This window comes from Chiloscyllium plagiosum, chromosome 6 (genome assembly GCF_004010195.1).
Source record: "Chiloscyllium plagiosum isolate BGI_BamShark_2017 chromosome 6, ASM401019v2, whole genome shotgun sequence".
Taxonomy (NCBI): Eukaryota; Metazoa; Chordata; class Chondrichthyes; order Orectolobiformes; family Hemiscylliidae; genus Chiloscyllium; species Chiloscyllium plagiosum.
The window spans coordinates 105,710,009-105,732,340 of NC_057715.1; the positions used below are offsets into that span (position 1 = coordinate 105,710,009).

The window sequence follows — 22,332 nt, forward strand, 5'->3', positions numbered from 1 at the left end:
GGAAAACACGATCAGAGACGTCACGTACCCTTGCACCTGGGAGGCAACATACTAAACGTGAGTCTCTCTCGTTCCCACAAAACCGCCTATCTGTGCCCCGAACTTTCGAGTCCCCAATTACTACTGCTCTGCTCTTCTTCACGCTTCCCTTCTGAGTAACGGGGACAGGCTCCGTGCCAGAGGCCTGAGCCCCGTTACTTGCCCCTGGTAAGTCGTCCCCCCCCACAAGTATCCAAAACGGTATACTTGTTCTTGAGGGGAACGGCCGCAGGGGGTCCCTGCACTGGCTGCTTCCTCCCAGTCCCCCTCACTGTCACCCATCTATCTGCCATCTTTGGAGTTACTACTTCCCTAAAGTTCCGATCTATGACCCCCTCTGCCTCCCTAATAGATAGTCCTTTAGCTGCCTGAACTCCATGATCTGTATTTTCTTAACCCCCAATACTCCTTTACCTCCCTCTCAACCTTTCAGGTCCACCTTAAAATCTAACTTTCAGATCTAAGGTTTATGTCAATGCTCCTGTTGTTACTTGTGAGTCAGGGTCTACTCTTTCCCCCAGCTAATTCCTTTGTGAAGTGTTGCTGGACATCTTTCTGTGTTGCAGGTACTATTTGAGAGAATTGTTACCATGGAGAAGGAGTCCATTGAGCCCATTGTGCATGCACCAATTCCATTAACTAGGGCCAATTTCCATCTTTTCTCAAGATCCCTCCACACCATTTACTTTTGTTTTTGCTGGATGTGCATTCCTTTAGGGTTCACTGCTGGGATGGCTAACTTGTAAAATTTAACCCCACCTGTAGCAGGATTGGAAATATTCTCATGAAGATTTTATCTATTTGGGTTTTCTAGTTTTTTTTTCATTCATGGGATGAGGGCGTAGCTGGCTAGGCCAGCATTTGTTGCCCATTCCTAATTGCCCAGAGGGTGGTTAAGAATCAACCATATTCCCGTGGGTCTGGAGTCACATATAGGCCAGACTGGGTAAGGATGGCAATTTCCTTCCTAAAGGACATTGGTGAAACAGATGGTTACTCCTGACAATCAGCAATGGTTTCATGATCATCATCAAGCTCTTAATTCCAGTTTTTTTAAATTGTCTTTAAATTCCACTATTTGCTGTGGTGGGTTTTGAACCCAGGTCCCCAGAACATTATCTGGGTCACTGGATTAACAGTTCAGCGATAAAACCATTAGGCCATCACCTCCCGAATTGTCCATTGACGAACAAGCTTCAAGAGTTAAAATGTGGAACTTGTGAATAGCGAAAGAGTGATTGAAGCAAATAATTTTGAAAGGAATCTCGACTGAGAGGAGATAAATGGAATAGGGGTGTGTAAAATGAGATTCTTGTGGTGTATAAGCATCAGCACAGACTAGATGGGTCAAATAGTTTGCATCTGTGTTGCATATTCTTTGTAACTTAATCTCATATAAAGGCTGTGGTAGAAGTGCGTTGATGGGCTATGATTGACAAATAGCAGTCAGTATTTGCACAACCAACTATTAACCTTTTTGTCAAGTGATCATACTTTATGAATTTCCAGTACCCACTGTCCATAGAACATAGAACATGGAACAATACAGCACAGTACAGGTCCTTCGGCCCTTGATGCTGTGCTGACCTTTTATCCTACTGTAAGATCAAACTAACCTTACATACCCTTCATTTTACTATCATCCATGTGCCAATCCAAGAGTCACTTAAATGTCGCTAATGTATCTGACTCTACTACCACTGCTGACAGTGCATTCCACACACCCACCAGTCTCTGTGTAAAAAAACGACCTCTGACATCTTCCCTAAACCTTCTTCCAATCACCTTAAAATCATGCTCCTTCATGATAGCCATTTCTACTTGAGGAAAAAGTCTCTGACAATTCACTCTATCTATGCCTCTCATCATCTTGTACACCTCTATCAAGTTGCCTCTCACCCTTCTTTGCTCCAATAAGAAAAGCCTTAGCTCCCTCAACTTTTCTTTATAAGATCTGCCCTCCAGTCCAGGCAGCATCCTGGTAAATCTCCTCTGTATACTCTGTAAAGCTTCCATATCCTTCCTATAATAACGTGACCAGTATTGAAGACAATATTCTAAGTGTGGTCTAACCAGGACTCTACAGAGCTACAGCATGATCTCGCAGCTCTTAAACTCAATCCGAGGCAAAGAGTGCGGTGCTGGAAAAGCACGGTCGGGCAGGCAGATCCAAGGAGCAAGAGCAGGATAGTCGATGTTTTGAGCATAAACGCAATCCCCACTAATGAAGCCAATATACTATATGCCTTCTCAGCAAGTCTATAAACATGGGTGGCAACTTTGAGGGATCTATGGACATGGACTCCAAGATCGCTCTGTTCTTTCACAAGAATCCTGCCTTTAACCCTGTATTCTGTATTCAAATTTGACTTTCTAAAATGAAACACTTCACACTTTTCCTGGTTGAGCTCCATTTGCCACTTCTCAGCCCAGTTCTGCATCTTGTCAATGTCTTGTTGCAACCTACAACAGCCCTCCACACAATCCACCACTCCCCCAACCTTTGTGTCATTGGCAAACTTACTAACCCACCCTTCCACTTCCTCATCGAAGTCATTTATAAAAATCACAAAGAGCAGAGGTCTCAGAACAGATCCCTGCAGAACACCACTGGTCACCGAGCTCCAGGCTGAATACTTTCTATCTACTACCATCCTCTGTCATCTATTGACCAGCCAATTTTGTATGCAGACAGCCAAGTTTCCCTGTATCCCATCCCTCCTTATTTTCTGAATGAGCCTAACGTGGGGAACCTTGTCAAACACCTTGCGAAAATCCACGTACACCACACCCACTGCTCTATCTTTATCAGTGTTTTGTCTCATCCTCAAAGAATTGAATAAGGCTTGTGAAGCATGACCTGCCCCTCACAAAGCCATGCTGACTATCTCTCGTCAAACTCTGGTTTTTCAAGGTTCAGGTTAACATATGAATTGAGATAACATTTAAACAAACTGCTTCCAAATTTACCTGGAAGTTTCCATTGTAATCCTCAAAGAGTTCCACAAATAAATGCTTCGGGTCTGGTATTCCTGGTAACATATGAGTATTTATTCTAGAAGATATGAACACAATGTTTTGAGTGCATAATCAGAGACAAACATATAACCATGGACTGAAAAATGAAGGAAGTCATGAACTGAAAAAATAAAGTAAGCCTAGTAACTAGATCTGCCACATCTAACACGTTCATGAATATATATCCATCATCTGTGGCTGCATTCTTTATGTAGAAAGGATACAGTTTCAAGATCCATCTGAAGAACAAAATCAATGTTAATACTCCTGAGCAATGCTAAGGGAATTCTACCTTGGTAGAGATTGCATCTTTCAATGACTTATTAAAACAATATGTTCCCAACCCTAAAATGGCATGGATTTTCTGAGTGAGTGTGCGGAATGAGAAGTAATTTTGAGCTGGGACCCATACTCATTTTATTCAAAAGGACAATCATATGAAAACCTTTTCACAGCACTTATTAAAAGCAAAATGTTAAACAGGATATATGCAATGAAAAGTGGAGGAATAAGTTTAAATTTTAAAGAGAGAGACACTAAAATATTTAAAAATCAACTCAGTGTTAACAGGATTGCTGCAAAAGATTTGGATGGTGGCAAACATCTGATACAGAAAATGGCAAATAATAAGTTAGAAAATAAGTTAGAAAGGTCTCTTTATCCCAGTGTAGGCGAATCAAAGACTAAAGGACATAGGTTTAAGGTGAGAGGGTAAAAATTTAAAGAGACCTAAGGGGCAACTGTTTCACACTGAGGGTGGTACATGTATGGAATGTGCTTCCAGAGAAAGTGGTGGAGGCTGGCCCAATTACAGCATTTAAAAGGCACCTGATGGGTACATGAATAGAAAGGATTTTGAGGGATATGTTTCAAATGCTGGCAAATGGGACTAGATTAATTTAGGCTATCTGATTATCATGGACAAGTTGGACCGAAGAGTCTGTTTCCGTGCTGTACATCTCTATGACTCTATGACTCCATGAGTCAGACGTGCTGCCTTTCAGAAGAAATATGGCTATTCACTTGATAGGATTTATTATTGTCACATGTACGTTGGAACAGTGAAAAGTTTTGTTTTGCATGCAGTACAGGCAAATCAAACCTTACAAAGTACATTAGGGTAATAGAACGGAGTGAGGAGTGCAATGTTCAAGCTGCAGAGAAGGTACGCAAAGCGTGAGAATGACATTTAAGTTTAAAACTTGACTGGTCCTTTCAGAAATTTGATAACTGCTCTCTCAGATGGATGGAAATGATTGTGTGGCACTTGCCCACAAACAGGTAGTTCCCCAGTTTCCTTGTCTACTTTCAGCTCTCAAACAACATCACTAAAACAAAGGAGCTGGTTGTTTTCTTGCTATTGCTTGTAGAACCTCTTACAGTATTAGTTGCCAGCAGGGCTAATATTATAAAAACTGAAAGAACTGTGGATGCTGTAAATCAGAGAAAAAAAAGCAATTACTGGAGAAGCTCAGCAGGTCTGGCAGCATCAATGGAGAGAAATCAGAATTAAGAGTAGGTAGACACTACTATGTTTAGCTACATGATGTTAACATCAATAATTATCATTAAATCACTTTTTAGGATGTACTACACAACTCTGGTGAACAAATGGAGAACACATCCATCAAAGTTTTACCTGCACATCCACTAATATCATTTAATGTATCCGTTGCTCCCGATGCAGTCTCCTCTACATCGGGGAGACTGGGCGCTTCCTAGCAGAGCGTTTTAGGGAACATCTCCGAGACACCCGCACCAATCAACCAAACCGCCATGTGGCCCAACATTTCAACTCCCCCTCCCACTCTGCTGAGGATATGGAGGTCCTGGGCCTCCTTCACCGCCGCTCCCTCACCACCTGGAGGAAGAACGCCTGGAGGAAGAACGCCTCATCTTCCCCCTCGGAACACTTCAATCCCAGGGCATCAATGTGGACTTCGACAGCTTACTAATCCAGAATCTGGTTTCCAGCATCTGCAGTCATTGTTTTTACCAAATGGAGAACACATACTGGAGAAATGTTTCTGAGAACAGACCTTTACATTTTGATGGGTGCAATTTACCTTGTGTTGTCATTTAACCCTTTCAGTTACTATATGCTTTAAATTAAGGGGGGGTAGATATAGGACTGATGTTAGGGGTAGGTTCTTCACTCAGCGAGATTGTTTTTACCAAATGGAGAACACATACTGGAGAAATGTTTCTGAGAACAGACCTTTACATTTTGATGGGTGCAATGTACCTTGTGTTGTCATTTAACCCTTTCAGTTACTATATGCCTTATCCAACAGAACCTTCCTGCAAGATAATCTGTTGCCTTGTTTCCTTTATGACAACTGTGACTAAGATTCAAAATTACTTTGTTGGATATTGATAATATATGGGATAGACTTTATGGATGTCGTGATGGCTCAGTGGTTAGCACTATTGCCTCATAGTACTTAAGGATCCCGGTTCGATTCCAGCCTTGGTAACTGTCTGTGTGGCTTTCGTACAATCTCCCCACATCCTCATGGGTTTCCTCCCACAATTCAGAGATATGCAGGTCAGGTGGATTGGCCATGCTAAATTGCCTATAGTATCTAGGGATGTGCAGGCAAGGTGGATTAGATATGGGTGTGGGTGTGATGCTCTTTGAAGGTTTGGTGTAGACCTGATGGGCCAAATGGTCTGCTCCCATAATGTAGGAATTTTATAATGTGTTAGTAGTGAGATTGTGACATCAGATTACATGGAATTAGAATGTATTAAAGAAGCTTCTAGTGAAATGTGCTCTGTACCTGATGTAAATAGTTTATTCGTTTAGTAAATAGTTGATTTATTTCCACTTAAGTGATGTCCAATTCTCATTCATCCAGAGCTTCCACATGATATCACCACAGATAAAAAGTACTTTTGGATATCCCCAGTCATAAAGGTCTCTGTATAAATACAAGTAACTTGGTCTCCTTCTCCTATTTCACACTTGCTTTGGACATTGTTTCAACTTATTTGTTATTTTTTTTCCAATGTTTTTACAAGAACTCACATCAAAAGACAAGAACAAGTCTTTATAATCATAAATCCCCTACAGTGAGGAAACAGGCCATTTGGCCCAACATGTCCATACTGACTCTCCAAAGAACATCCCACCAGAGTCCCTCCCCTACCCCTGTAACCTTGCATTTCCCGAGGCCAATCCATCTAACCTGCACATTTTTGGACTGAGGGAGAGGTGGCCAGAGCAACCCCATGCAAACACAGGGAGAATGTGCAAACTCCATACAGACAGCTGCCTGAGCCTTGAATTGAACCCAGGCCCATGGTGCTGTGAGGCAGCAGTGATGACTACTGAGCCACTGTGCCACACCCATGTATTGGTGAAGTACATACTAAAGTAATACATAAATAGAGCTATTGAGCTTCCTCACTGAGGGAACAGAGGTAACTGATACTGAAAGCTACATCTGAGCAAACAGTGTACATCTTTTCAGCTGCAGCCATCACTTGCCTCTTCCTGAAATAAAGATGCTTTCTGATTCACGGTGTATTATCCAGAATTAGTAAAGTTAAATGGAAAAGAGATGGGAGATTACAGTCAACATTAAGGTATCCAGATAATTAGCAATCTGAAAAGTAGAACATGTTTTAAGGATTGAATGCCCAATTCCTGTTAACTATGCTCCTAAATATCTTTGGTTTCTTATTAAATGGCAGAGCTGGCTCAAGAGACTAGATGGTCCACATTTGTTCCTTGCTTGTATATTCAACAGTAGAGTCCTGATGAAGGGCTTATGCCTGAAACGTCAATTCTCCTGCTCCTCGGATGTTGCCTGACCTGCTGCATTTTTCCAGCACCACATTCTCGACCCAGAATAACCAGAAGACGCACTATCTATAAACCACAGACTCATGGTGGTTTACAGTTTGGAAATGAACCTATCGGCCCAATTTGTCCGGATGGACCAGATGTCCTAAACTGTTCTAGCCCCATTTGCCAGCATTTGGCCCATAAGTCCCCTCCAAGGCACACACCAATCCTGATTTTAAATAATATCACTGCTCATCATTGCAGGGTCAAAATCCTAGAATTCTTGACATGACAGGGGGTCTATAACTACGACATGGGGAAGAAGCTCACAACTACCTGCTCAAGGCTAATAGCAGACAAACAATAGATCCTGAGGCTTACCAACAATGTCTACATTCAGGGATTGAAAGAAAATAACCATAACCACAGTGTTTCAGTTACTTAAAAAATGGAACAGGCCTCAATCGAATGATATGAGGGGCTCTCAAAGAAGCACAACTGGTGTGTGGCTTTCAGAGCACCCTGATTTTAGGGGTGAGCAAGCATCGTGATTTACCCTCATAATCCCACTTTGCCTCATTTTAAAGCCTCAGACTCCCCATAACCTCTGAGTGAAAACTGGCATGCGGGATGGTGTAGTGATTGGAAATATGGCTAGGTGGATCTCATTGACTATGAGCTACTTGACTGGGATCGTTAACCTGGGCCAATCAGGGAGCCCTGGCTGATAGATATAAACAAGAGATTCAGAACCCCCACAATTTAGGGGACTAACTCTGTGCTATAGTCAGTGTGTTACTGCTTCATTTATTTTTTTTGGGGGGGGGGGCTGATTCCAGATTCCAGATTCCAGATTCCAGATTCCAGATTCCAGATTCCAGATTCCAGATTCCTGATTCCTGATTCCTGATTCCTGATTCCTGATTATTATTTAGCCAGTTTGTTAGCTGGTATTCCTTTAGTGTGGAAACTAAACTCCTGATGCACACAGTGTTTCAGGTGTAACTCAGTTCTTGTTAGGGGATTGTTGTTTCATTGACTGTGGTTACATGCTGTGTGTAACTCTTTTCTCTTTCACTTTTGAGAAAAGGACAAATGTTTTTTTTGTGGCAGGGCTTAGCCCTTGGATTCTAGTTTTTTGTTTTTTATGTGTCTTCACTTTTTTATTTTTGCTTGGACTGAGCCCTTGTGAGAAACTACCTGTGGGTAGGCCTGGCCCTTGGACTAGGCTTCTGTAAAGGCTGAACACCTGTGTGGTGGGAGGTGAGCACTTGCTGCATCCTGCAGTTTGGGAAAATACTTTTTTTCTTTTGAGTGGACCAAACTCCTGTGAGTTAACTGCACCTTTACAATATACTGTGTTTCTGTGAGTGGGCCTGGTTCTCCAAGGATGGGCCAGGACTCCATGAGACTGAACACCTGCGTACTATGCATTTTCTGTCTTCAGGAGTGGGCTCTGCCCTTGGTGGTTGTCTGTCTTTAGCAATGGACTCTGCAGTTTGGAGTGGACTCAATTTCTGACAATGTAGTTTGTATACTGGAGTTGCCTCTGTTCCTGGGAATGGACTCAGTTTTGAAGAGAACTGTCTATGCTAATGGACTCTTATGTACCAGGAAAGACTCTATTTCATGATTAACTGTCATGTGGTTTGTTGGGGTTAGCACCTGCACTGTCTTGTGTCCCTGGGTCTGGCAGGCCTTATTGTGAGCTGGGAGGCTCAGGTTGTCCTGAGACCTGGAGGGTGGGTAGGACACTCTGATACCAGTCTCCCTGGGAGCTAGATGGTGGGTAGGCTGTTCTGAGTGCTGTCATCCTGAGAAGGGGTAATTGGGACAGGCTGTCCTAGATGTGGTTGGAAGGTGTCTGAGCAGCTGAGAGCCAGAAGGTGTGTAGGGGCAGGTTGAGATCTGGAAGGCTTGTGGGCTGCCCTGCAACCTGTCACCCAAGGGGATGGGTTGTCCTAGAGGTGGCCGGAAGGTGTGTCAGGGTAGTCCACAGGCCAGATAGTGCATCAGGATGGGTGAGTGCCCAATGGCATGTAGGGGCAGACAAAGGACTGGAAGGTGGGTAGGCTGTCCTCAGTGCTATCACCCTGGGTGGGTACCAGGGCTGGCTCACCTAGAGGTGATCAAGTGTCAGGGCTGACAGAACTGGAAGGGGCATGGGGTGGACAGAGCTGGAAGATGTGTGGGGTGGGCTGCTTTAGAGTGGCTGGAAGGTGGGAGGGGGCTTGCTGGGTTTTCTGGGGGTCTGTATTGTATGCATGGTTTCTTAAGTAATTGGACTGTCTTGTATGTACAAATGTCATTGTTACTGTTTGTAATGACAAACTAGAATTTGAGGTTTGTCCTCATTTCCCTGAAAACTGGTTGAATGTCAGGGTTTGGGGCTTGGCTTTGCCATTCCCCTCCCTTGTAAAATTGCTGTTTCTGTATACAACTGTTAATGTTTATTGTTTTGAAGAAAATAATAAACAGGAGTTTCCCTTTTGGGAAGGGCATTGCTTGTTACTGGCCACTTGGGTATTTCATTTCTTCATGGTGGTGGAATATAAATAAGATTTAAACACTTGTTGTTCTTTGTGCCTGACACCTGCATGTGTGCACACATGGCATAGGTGTTGGGATAAATAACGACTACTGTCAGGTGGTAGTGTGGGGGGAGAATTCGCTCTGACAGTTGACTGAGGGAGCTAGATCAGTGAGAAAGATGATAAACAGGAGATTCCCTTTGAGAAGAGCATTGGTTGTCACTGGCCACTCAGGTATTTTCTTTCTTCCTGGTGGTGGAATATAAATAAAGATTTAAATACTTGTTTTTTCACTGTCCTACACCTGTATGCATAAACAGGGCATGGGTGCTGGGGAAAAGTAAGCACTACTGCTGATAGGTAGCAGTGTGAGGGTAAGAGGGGAAAAAAGTATAAACAGGAGATTTATATTTTGAGACTAAGCAAGAGACTGAAATTTCCCCTTAGTCTAGGAATGAGTTCTGAGATGGCCAGTCAGAGCCCATATACTGTGCACATGTAAATAAATGTGATGGGATACTGCTTCTGTGCAGTTATTTCAGATGGAGTAGAAGGGGGTTTAAAACTCTCATCTTTGCCCTGAACAAAGTGACAACTCTGCTTTTTACAGGCTGTGGTTATAGTTCAACCCTCGGGGCAATTGAGTGTTTTCATATAATCTCCTCAGCATGGAAACAGGTTATAGGTTGTGAAGACCACCTGCTGAAGGAGCAGAGCTCCCAATGCTAGTGCTTCCAAATTCAGGTGTTGGACTATAACCTGGTGGTGTGATTTTTAACTTTGTCCACCCCAGTCCAACACTGGCTCCTCCACATCCACAGCATATTGTCATCGGGAGGCTATGCCAACAGCTGAGCTGTAGGACTGCTGCCTGTCATATCTACAGGGACCATTGTATTTGACATTATCTTCCACAAGACAGGAAGTAGTGATAGACAGCAATTTACAATCTTCTCTCTTAAAGATACATATACATCACCACAAACCCTGAAGTAGCCCTTGCCCCAGGCCCTGATCTCAAGTCCACATTCACACATACCCTCTGGAGCTTCGTCTTCTTGGCTTACCAAGAATCTATCGATCCTGTATTAAAATATTCAAAAGCCCTGTTTCCACTACCTTTTAAGGACAAGAGTCTCAAAGGCACATGATCCGCAGAGAGAAAGTGACACCTCATCTCTCCTTAAATAGGAGAGCACTTGTTTATAAACAGTGACCTCTAGTTCCTGATTCTCCCCAAAGGAGATTAGATTAGATTACATTACAGTGTGGAAACAGGCCCTTCGGCCCAACAAGTCCACACCGACCCGCCGAAGCCCAACCCACCCATACCCCTACATTTACCCCTTACCTAACACTATGGGCAATTTAGCATGGCCAATTCACCTGACCTGCACATCTTTGGACTGTGGAAGGAAACTGGAGCACCCGGAGGAAACCCACGCAGACACGGGGAGAATGTGCAAAGTCAGTCGGCTGAGGCGGGAATTGAACCCGGGTCTCAGGCGCTGGGAGGCAGCAGTGCTAACCACTGTGCCACCGTGCCACCCAGAGAGAAAACATCTTCTCCACATCCACCCTGTCAAAACTCCTCAGGCCCAATCAGTTTCAATCAAGATGTCTTTTAGTCTTAGAAACTGCAGCCTGTTCATTCTTGGAACAGGAGTGGACCATTCAGCCCATCTAGTCTGATTTGTGGCCTAACTCCAAATACCTGTTTTTAGCCCATATCCCATTATCCCTTTGCTTAACAGAACTTTTATCTCCCTCAGATTTAAAATTAACAATTGATCTAGCATTAAACTGTGAGGAGTGTAATGGAATGCTCCCCACTTGTCTGGGTGGGTGCAGCTCCAACAACACAAGAAGCTTGACACCATCCAGGGCAAAGCAATCCACTTGATTAGCACCACATCTACAAACATTCACACCCTGCAGCAGTGTGTACTATCTACAAGATGCACTGCAGAAATTCAGCAAATATCCTCAGCCATCTCCTTCCAAAGTCAAGACCACTTTCATCTGGAAGGACAAGAGCAAAAGGTACAGGGGAACACCATCATCTTCAAGTTCCCCTCCAAGCCACTCACCACCCTGTATTGGGAATATATTGCCATTCCTTCACTGCTGCTAGGTCCAAAATCTGGAATTCCCTCCTTCATGACTTTGTGGGTCAATCCACATCTGATGGACTGCAGTGGTTCAAGAGGTAGCTCATTGCTACCTTTTCAAGGGCAACTAGGGACAGACAATAAATGCTGGCCCAATCAACGATGCCTACATCTCACAAAAATGAATAAACAGAACTGTGGAAAACAGGTCAAAACATTTACTAGTCTTTGTATATAGAAGCACTTGTTAATATCTCTCCTCGTTAGACAACCCACCATTTCCAGGTAATAGTAATGTAAACCATTTCTGAACTGCTTCTCGCCATGTACATCTTTCTTTCATGAAGGAGACCAATGCTTTAACAATGTAACAAGACTCTTCCAGTGTTGTTTTGAAATTACAGTACATCAGCTCATCAGCTCACTTGATGCAGTCAAGTGAATTTACTTTTTAGTTGTCAGTTCGGAACTAATCTAGCCTCTTAAGTCATCTACGTTGCCGTCGAAGATAAGTCAATCTTGAGATTCTCCATTCCATCACATTGGTCCATCTTGGTGTCCAGTTTATGGTTCACTAGAACAATAAATAGAACACAAGGTAGAGAGAGGGTGGACTTGAACAGGAAAATTTGTGTGTTCTCTCAGTTCCGTAATCGGTCTTAGACTGCCAACCTAGCTCTGTCACCTGATCCACTCTCCTAAAGAGGAAACGCACACCCAACTACAGACAGAAAATCCAGTACTGTGTCTCTCTGCACAAAGCAATGAATGGTCTTTCCACCTCTGTTGATTCCTTTACCACTGCAGTGTTCCTTCTCGGAACTCTTGCACAATCCAAGCTCTTAACGCTGTATCTCTGCACCCAAAATTGCTGAGACAAGTAAAAAACAGGTGGCAGTCCATGGACTCCAATAAGCCACCAATCAATAAATTGTGGGTTCGACTGCAAACCAATGCTTCCTGTTTAGTTGAAAATAAAATGCAGAGGCGAATCATTCGCAATTCTGAATGTACTGCATTAAATTGTAGTGCACTGTGCACAAAATAGTTGCAGATCTTCATTACTCACCGTCACCTCTTAAGTGAAAGTGACCAGGTTTTCAGCTGAAACTGACATGAGTTGAGAAACAAATATGAAACTATGATCCGGGGGTGGGAAATGAACAGGCAGGATTCCACCAAACTGAACTCTGCGCGCATATTGCTGTTGTTTCGTAGAAAGTGCAGTTGTGATTGAAACGAAGTGCACATAACTACAGAGGACAACAGGGAAGAACTGTGGATGGGAAATCAGTAGAAAGCTCTTCCAGAGAGCAGGCAGAAGCAAGGTAGGAAGATTCTGCTTTCATATTTCTGTAGTTTTCAAAACCAGAGGTCACTGATTACAATCTTTTCGTTACTCACGTAGGTTGCCAACAAATAATAAATATCATGTTGATTCGACATTAAATCAGTCAGAGTCATACAGCATGGAAACAGACCCTTCGATCCATCTCGTCCATGCTGAACATAATCCCAAACTAAACTAGCCCCACCTGCCCGTTTTCCTTGCCCACTTCCCTCCGAACCTTTCCTATTCACGCACTTATCCAAATGGCTTTTAAGTATTATAATTGTGTCCACATCCACCACTTCCTCAGGAAGTTCCCCAAACTTCAGGAAAAGTACTTGTGTTATAAACATTCTAATTAAATATAAATATTAACATTGTCAAGCAGCAGTAGCTCTTAGCATCAGGGTTCCTGAAATGTGTGTCACCATGTCTAATGGGTCATAAATCAAGATTGTAGGGTCACGGCTTCCATGGTAACAGTACCAGCCATGGATCCTAGACTGAGTATTTTAGCAGCTGTAAATCCCCACTATATGCTTGGCATTTTTGTTCTCTGTCAGTGAGCATGGCTTAATTGCAATAAGACCATAAGACATAGGAGCAAAAGTATGCCATTTGGCCCATTAGGTCTGTTCTATCTTAAGTCATTCAATGAGAGCATGGCTGAACTGATCATCCTTAACTCCCCTAAAGGACGCATATTATTGATCTACCGATCCTGTTGCTTGATTGGTAGTTTTGCGATAAATAAAGTATGTGACACCACTGAGCAACATTGATGACTGTGGAGTGCATTCTTTGGAGTCTGCATGGGTTGGCATTGGAGATGGGCAGGTGTTAAAATATCCACCAGGCCTCAGTCCATCAGTTTCTCAGCTCTACTTCACCTCTGGGACACCTCTGTAATGGGACTTGGGGGAATGGGGCTTCAGTTTGGGAGCAGGAAAGGATTACCTATCCACATATGTAGCGACTGACCTATCATGAGTCTATGAGCCGAAGTGAGGCAAACTAAAAGGGCAGCACAGTAGCTAGCACTGCCAGGGACCTGGGTTTGATTCCAGCCTCAGGTGAAACTTTATTGCTGGAACAGCACAGCAGGTCAGGCAGCATCCAGGGAACAGGAGATTCGACGTTTCGGGCACAGGCCCTTCTTCAGGAATGAGCAGAGAGTGTTCAGCAGGAGAAGATAAAAGGGTGACTGTCTGTGTGGAGTTTGCACATTCTCCCCGTGTCTGCGTGGGTTTCCTCTGGGTGCTCTGGTTTCTTCCCACAGTCCAAAGATGTGCAGGTTAGGTAAATTGGTCATGCTAAATTGCCCATAGAGTTAGGTGCATTAGTCAGGAGGAAATATGGGGAATGAGTCTGGGTGGGTTACTCTTCGGAGAGTCAGTGTGGACTAGTTGGGCTAAAGGACCTGTTTTCACACTGTAGGGAATCTAATCTAATCTGGACTGAATTGTTCCATTGTTCCATGGGTCAGTTTGACTGCTTGGAGCTGATCTCCCAGTGCATGCCAAGGAGGGGCCTATGGTACAGACCAGCCTAAATGGCTGCCTCAGTGCAAAAACAGACATAGACCACATAATGTTGGCCCAGCTGCTGAATATATATTTAAATTATACTTTAAATAAATTGGAGGAAGTGTACATCACAGCCTGCTGCTTCTCTGAAGATGCAAGATCTTTGACATTTCCCCCAGCTTGAAAGCCTATCCACCTTCAGTGAGTCTCTCTGCAAGCAACACTGTGGCTCAGTGGTTAGCCCTACTGACTCACAATGCCAGGGACCCGAGTTCAATTCCCACCTTGGTCAGCTGTCTGTGTGGAGTTTGCACATTCTCCCCGTGTCTGCGTAGGTTTCCTCTGGGTGCTCCGCTTTCCTCCCGCAGTCCAAAGATGTGCACGTCAAGTGAATTGGCCATAGTGTCAGGGGTAAATGAAGGGGAATGGGTCTGGGTGGGTTGCTCTTCAGATGGTCGGTGTGGACTGGTTGGGCCGAAGGGCCTGTTTCCACACTGTAGGGAATCTAATCTAAAAACTCAGATCCTGAAATTCACCGAATTGTACAGATGCAAAAGGAGCCCATTTGGCCCATCATGCCTGCACCGATTCTACGACTAGTGCCAATCTCCTGCCTTTTTCCCATATCCCGGCACACCATTTCCAAAGAGATGTGGGTAGGTTCACAGCCCATACACAATCTGGATCAACATTTCCCTGCCTCTGGAGGATGAACCACATTGTATGTGGTGACAGCTTGAACAATGACAGTCAAACAAAGCAGTTGAGGTGAAGTTGGACTGGGTGAGATTAATGTCTGATATCTCGACACTTCCCTCATGAATTTCATGACCTATTTGGAAGGGAGTTATAATTGATGAAAATATACCTCTGTTGAAACAGGGATATGTTAAGCAAATGAAAGATGAAATTTGCTTTCCTTGAAAATCTTTGCTGGCTTTGTGCATCATTATAGTATCATTCCAGAGACAAAAGGGGAGTGAGATACTTCGAGATGAAAATATTTCCTTTCAATCTTCCACAATCCACTGTCCTAAAACTGTCTTACTGATCCTTTTGAAGTATGCAATGATAAAATCCAACTTGCAGCACTCTTGAGGGATAAACTTCCTATTGAAGAAAAAGTCACTCACCTCTTTATTTTATACACCACGCATCCAGCTACAAGCATGGCCAGAAGTGCTGCCAGTATTAAAACCAGAATAAAGGAATGAAACCTTGGTGAGTCTTGGGGAAGAAATAAACAAAACAATAGCACATTAAAAAGCAATTATTTCAGGTTTTAAAAATCTTGAAAATCCAGATGTGACTAATGTGGGCCTCAAGATGGCATTCTATTACTGTGATGGCTAATGCCACTGGTGCCAGTCATACAAATCATATTACATTCGTCTTTTACTGGTTCACTGATATTGGCTTTTTACTCTGGGCCAGGAGAAGGTGAGGACTGCAGTTGCTGGAGATCAGCTAGGAGAGGGTTGATTCCTGATGAAGAGCCTTTGCCAAAACATCGATTCTCCTGCTCCTCAGATGCTGCCTGACCGGCTGTGCTTTTCCAACACCACACTCTCAACTCCCTTCTGGGCTGTCTGTCTTATCTCCTGCCCTCAGTTCCCAGGATTCCCATTGTATTGGTCTACATTTATGGCAAAATTACTGGAGCAGTCTGACATTGACCCACTCTTACTGCCTGATACCATATGTGTTGAGAAGCCTTATAGGTTGACAGTCAATCCATTTGGTCACATTACAAATACTCTTTTAAAAACCAACAAGTCCTGGCATGGGACTCTAATCTGGAAATTCTTTTCCAGAGGTAGGAATGCTACCCACTGTATTGCATTTACGTTCCAGTGACAGAACCCCATCAGGTTCCCTTATTTTCTTAAGGCTGTAATGCCTGTTTCAGGTGTTCCTTCACTAACAGCATTACACCCTAAGGACAGCAGTGGTTCAATGGAGTAGCTGAACACCACCTTCTCAAGGGCAGTTAGGGATGGGCAACTACAAATGAACAACTTAAAAAAGAAATGGTGGGCATGCACTGCACCCCTATTTTTTGTTTTTTTAGCAATAGGAGGCACTGTTCCAGTTGGTAATGAGCAGCCACTTCTTACCTCCCACATACAAGGCTCTGAAACACCTGTAAAATGGACACCACTCTTCCAATTTTCCAGGTAAACATTTATAAAATCAGAAAAAAACCTCCAGAATTCTATACATGCCTGCTGCAGTCTTTTGCTCCCAAATAAGCATGGGTCCCCATTCACTCCAGTAACACTTCTGCGCATACATATGATTCAACCGGGACCTTAAATATAACGTGTAGTACTTCGTCGGATCAACACTTGCCAAGGTAAAAGATTGTCTTTTAAATTCTTCGACCTACAACGAAGAACAACATTTGAGAGTGACTATGCCATCAGCGCAAAAGAAGCAAAATTTAATACTCATTTGATACTCATAACCTTTTTCTCTCCACCTTGTTCCTCTCCTATAATCACGGACCCCTCACTTACCAAAGTGAGTCTTCTGTGGAGAGTGTGAATCTGGGTGGTCTTTCGTGATGATCAATTATTTATATATATATATATATATATATATATACACACACACACACACACACAGGAATACTCTGAAAGCTTCACTTTGGAGTTTTGCTATTAACATCCTTTGAGATATTTGCTCAGTATCTCTGCACTTGGCACAACCAAATAAAAAATGGTGTGGCCTCCATTGAAAGTAAGCGAATGTCAGAGACAGAGAGAAAGCATGTTAGATATAATTCCCAAGGCAGCAGCTCATCTTAAACTCAATCATCTGTGGCACTCTGTTCTAGTTGCAGTAGAACCTTCTGGGCACACGTGAACCTCGACAGTCACCTACATATCCATCGGAACCCCAACAAACACCCCAGATGATGGATATCAGAATCATAGAATACAGTGTGGAAACAGGCCATTTGACCCAATAAGTCCACACCAACCCTCCAAAGAGCAACACATCTCAGACCCATTCCCTGATCCTATTACTCTACATTTCCCCTGACTAATTTACACATCCCTGAACACTATGGGCAATTCACCTAACCTGCACACATTTGAATTGTGGGAGGAAACCCATGCAAACACAGGGGAAGAATGTGCAAACTCCACACAGACAGTTGCCTGAAGCAGGAATCGAACCTAGATCCCGGGTGCTGTGATGCAGCAGTGCTAACCACTGAGCCACCATGCCACCCCTAAATAAGTAAACAATATTGTCGTCATTAGGTTAGGGGATTGAGGACTTTAAGTATGGGGTGCCATAGGTGTCAAACTCCATCTGTGACCTCTGTGGAAGCTATTTATGTACAAACTCTTAAAGTGAATATCAGTGAGGTATTTGAACACAGCAGAAAAATACATGGTAGATAACATCTTCAGAATGGACCACAAAGCAACAGCTTCAAATTAAAATGCCCTACTTCCAGATGCATCCTGGAACAAAAACTGAAAACATCGTCAGCCCTCAGCTCACAAATTCCATCCACTTGATTTAATATGTTGTGAGCTGGGAATGTGAAAATCCTGTGGCATTTGCAGTTCACAAACACTTTTTCTGGAGTTTCCTGCAGAGATGTATACAACATACACTCTCAGAAGAGAATATTATGGTCATGAAATGATCAAGAATTTCATACATGACATGTGAGATTTGAACTCATGGACGACCTAAAGATCACGAAGCAGGGCTTCTTTATTTCACTGGATGTCAAAAACATGAAAGGAATTGGTTGGAGCATTGAGTATAGGAGTTGGGAGGTCATGTTTTTAGATTAGATTACATTACAGTGTGGAAACAGGCCCTTCGGCCCAACAAGTCCACACCGACCCGCCGAAGCGCAACCCACCCATGCCCCTACCCCTACATTTACATTTTACCCCTTACCTAACACTATGGGCAATTTAGCATGGCCAATTCACCTGACCTACACATCTTTGGACTGTGGGAGGAAACCGGAGCACCCAGAGGAAACCCACGCAGACACGGGGAGAACATGCAAACTCCACACAGTCAGTCGCCTGAGGCGGGAATTGAACCCAGGTCTCTGGCGCTGTGAGGCAGCAGTGCTAACCACTGTGCCACCGTGCCGCCCCGTGTAAGGATTTACAAGGATGTTGCGGCTGTACAGGATGTGGGTTGGGCCACGTTTGGAATATTGCGTGCAATTCTGGTCTCCTTCCTATCAGAAGGATGTTGTAAAACTTGAGAGGGTTCAGAAAAGATTTACAAGGATGTTGCCAGAGCTGAAGCATTTGAGCTATAGGGAGAGGCTGAATAGGCTAGGGCTGTTTTCTGTGGAGTATTGGAGGCTGAGGGATAACCTTATAGAGGTTTATAAAATCATGAGGGGCATGGATAGGATAAATCGAGAAGGTCTTTTCTCTGGGGTCGGGGAGTCCAGAACTAGAGGGCATAGGTTTAGGGTGAGAGGAGAAAGATATAAAAGGGACCTAAGGGGCAACCTTTTCATACAGTGTGTGGTGCGTGTATGGAATGAGCTGCCAGAATAAGTGGTCGAGGCTGGTACAATTATGACATTAAAAAGGCATCTGGATGGGTAGATGAATAGGAAGGGTTAAGAGGAATATGGGCCAAGTGCTGGCAAATGAGACTAGATTAGTGTAGCATATCTGGTCAGCATAGATGAGTTGGATCGAAGGGTCAATTTTCGTGCTGGACATCTCTACAATGACTATGATCTGTGAACCTCACCCAAGTTACAGTTCCATTCACAATGATGGAAACGAAAATCAGGAGAGTTACGTAATATAGCTTGTTTTTCATTCTCATCTGGAGACAAAATTAAGCCTATTCAGTCTCGAAATATATAAAAAGAGGTTTTAATAGATATTTAACCACAGAAATTCTAGTGTAGCAGGACAACCTGCAACATTTCCTGCCTGCAATGAATTGAAACTTCTCTCAAGGGCTGAATTTACATATTTAACTCTCCATCTATTGAATTTTTTTTAACTTTCTCCTCATCCTCTTTCCGAAGCCTCTTTCGTTAATCATGCAAGGAGAATTATGCTGCAGTGAGATGGAATTATAAAGGACATTAAGGACTGCTATTTCTTAAACACTACAGGAGAGGAAATCATTTCTATTTTAAATTTTATAATAATGGTCAAAGGAGTTTCGTGATAGTGCATTGGTCAAGGAAAATTGAACACTCTTTCCTGTCCATTATGAGTGTTTATGAATTACAAGTAAATATCGGTCAGTCATTTGGAGTAAAACTTGATGATTTTGAATTAAAATCTATCTTATTTTAATGTATCTTACTTCATTGCATTTTAATAATTCACTGCAAATTGTTGAGGTTATTTTGTGTCATCTATTTCTTCTTAACTCACACACCAAGAGGTTCCTTTCTACATCACATGACCTTGACTTGCTAACTTCTTTCCTGCCCAACAAAAAAGCAGCCTGCATTTATGTAGTGTCTTGGACATAGTAGGACATCACAGGAGGGCTATCAGAAATAATGTTAACAAGAAGCCACCTGAACAGGTATTAGGACAAGAAGTTAGAAATGTGGTTAATAAGGTAGACACTAAGGAGCAAGGTAGAGAATTGGAAAGATATAGGGAGAGAATTCTCCTTTAGCATCGGGTCCAAGCAGCTGAGTGGATTGCCACTAATGGTGAAGCAATTAGAAGCAGGAATGAGCTCAAGTCCAGAAGTACAACAGCACAGAAATTACATTTAGTTATCGAGCCAGGGATGTCAATGCGATGGGTAGGGTTTGAAAAGTCACAAGAACACACATAAGGGCAGAATACAAAGGATTCTTGCCTCTCAATGTGAAAAGCACAAACCTTCCATTTTGAGTCCATGTTGCTTTTGTATTTTATTGCATACTGAAGCCACTCTCGCTTCTGGCTTTTTGGTAAATCCCAGGTCAACAAAATCTCCTCCTTTCCAATAAGTTTAGCACTCAGGTTTTGGGGTGGATTCAGTTTAACTGGAATGATAAGAATCATAACTAAATTAAAATACCAATGAAATATAACCTAAACATTGTTTGCATGATGAAAAGCAAAACATTTCCTTTCAACGTAATACACTTTACTTATGGTAGACCAATCCTCCATTTAACATTTTCTTCCGAAAGGTTAAAGTTTTAATAAACTGGTATTCCCGTATTTATGCTGGCTATTTGAATGCATTGGACTTAATCCCTGGGTCATAGTATATCAGCAAAGACAATGATTTACTGTCCATTCCTTAGTTGCTCCTGGGGAAGATGGTAATGAGCTACCTTCTTGAAGAGTGGGTAGAAGATAATGCATTAGTCATAATGCCACTGGTCTAACATTCAGACTACCAATGTGGGTATGTACATTCAAACACCATCATGGAAGCTGTTATAAACCAGACTAGGCCCATAGAATCCATATAATCCTTACAGTGTGGAAGCAGGTCCTTTGGCCCAACGAGTCCACACTGACCCTCCAGAGAGTAACCCACCCAGGCTTATTTCCCTACCCTATTATCCTATATTTACTCTTGACTAATGGACCTAACCTGAACACTATGGGCAATTTAGCATGACCGATTAACCTAACCTGCACATCTTTGGATTGCAAGAGGAAACTGGAGCACATGGGGGAAACCCACGCAGACACTGGGAGAATGTGCAAACTTCACACAGACAGTCAGCCGAGGCTGGATTTGAAACCGGGTCCCTCGCGCTGTGAGCCAGCAGTGCTCACCACTGTGCCGCAAGATATTTTAAGATGGTAGCCTGGACCTTAATGTTTCCTTATTTTAAAAGTAAATGTAACATGCCATGTTCCAGACACAGTTCAACCGGTCAAACTACTTGACATTAAGCAAAACACAATTTATTCAAACTCTTTACTAAAAATACAACAAAAGAAAGAAGAATTAAAAATAACATAATTCTATTGGAATACTTAACAGAATAAGAGGTGCAGTACTTATTACACATTAACCTGTTGCAAAATAGTAACTTTCCATAAACACACCCTTTGGTCAAAAGGCAAATTTAGAAATCAGACTTTCTCACATGCAATGCCCATAGAAGGAGGAGAAACTCTATCTTTCGGTTGCAATCAAGAGAGGGAAAAATAGCTTCCACTTCTTCAAACCCACAACAGCAACTGCTTAAACATAAAAGGAAATTAGAAAGCCTGGTCTGTGAGAGCTGACCACACCCATCCAGGCTGCTTCTATTGTTCCAACTTTAAAAAAAAACATAAGGCCTCAAAAATTGTTTATGTTACCACAGACTGCTCATCCCCTCTAGCTCAATCTCTCTTTTAAAAGAAACTAGGACAAAATACTAGTCTTAAAGTTACAGATACTGGTCTAATCAATTTATGAACCTGGAGTATAATGTTCGTCTCCAGAAGATCATAAGACATAGGAGTGGAAGTAAGGCCATTCGGCCCATTGAGTCCACACCACCATTCAATCATAGTTGTTGGGCATTTTAGCTCCACTTATATGCGCTCTCCCCGTATCCCTTAATTCTTGCGAGATTAAGAATTTATCAATCTCTGCCTTGAAGACATTTAACGTCCCAGCCTCCACTGCGCTCCATGGCAATGAATTCCACAGGCCCACCACTCTCTGGCTGAAGAAAGGTCTCCTCATTTCCATTTTAAATTTACCCCCTCTAATTCTAAGGCTATGCCCATGGGTCCTAGTATTACCACCTGATGGAAACAAATTCCCAGCGTTCACCCTTTCTAAGCCATACATTGTCTTGTAAGTTTCTATTAGATCTCCCCTCAACCTTCTAAACTCTAATGAATACAATCCCAGGATCCTCAGCTGTTCATCATATGTTAGGTCTGCCATTCCAGGGATCATCTGTCTGAATCTCTGCTGGATACAGTATTTTAAATGGGGCCTAACCAGAGCTTTATAAAGTCTCAGTAGCACACCACTGCTTTTCATTCCAACC

At 42.9% G+C, this 22,332-nt stretch overlaps 1 protein-coding gene across 1 annotated transcript in view; it reads right to left on the reverse strand.

The window, feature by feature from the left end:
• The window catches only part of LOC122551079 (cytokine receptor common subunit gamma-like), a 53,642-nt gene that overhangs the window by 7,677 nt on the left and 23,633 nt on the right, over positions 1-22,332 (reverse strand). Inside the window, exons 6-9 of the mRNA XM_043692721.1 lie at positions 20,216-20,361; positions 16,574-16,733; positions 15,482-15,575; positions 3,010-3,094 (exon numbers count right to left, since the gene is read on the reverse strand). Coding sequence (XP_043548656.1) covers positions 3,010-3,094; positions 15,482-15,575; positions 16,574-16,733; positions 20,216-20,361 — 485 coding nt within the window. The remainder of the gene's footprint in view (positions 1-3,009; positions 3,095-15,481; positions 15,576-16,573; positions 16,734-20,215; positions 20,362-22,332) is intronic.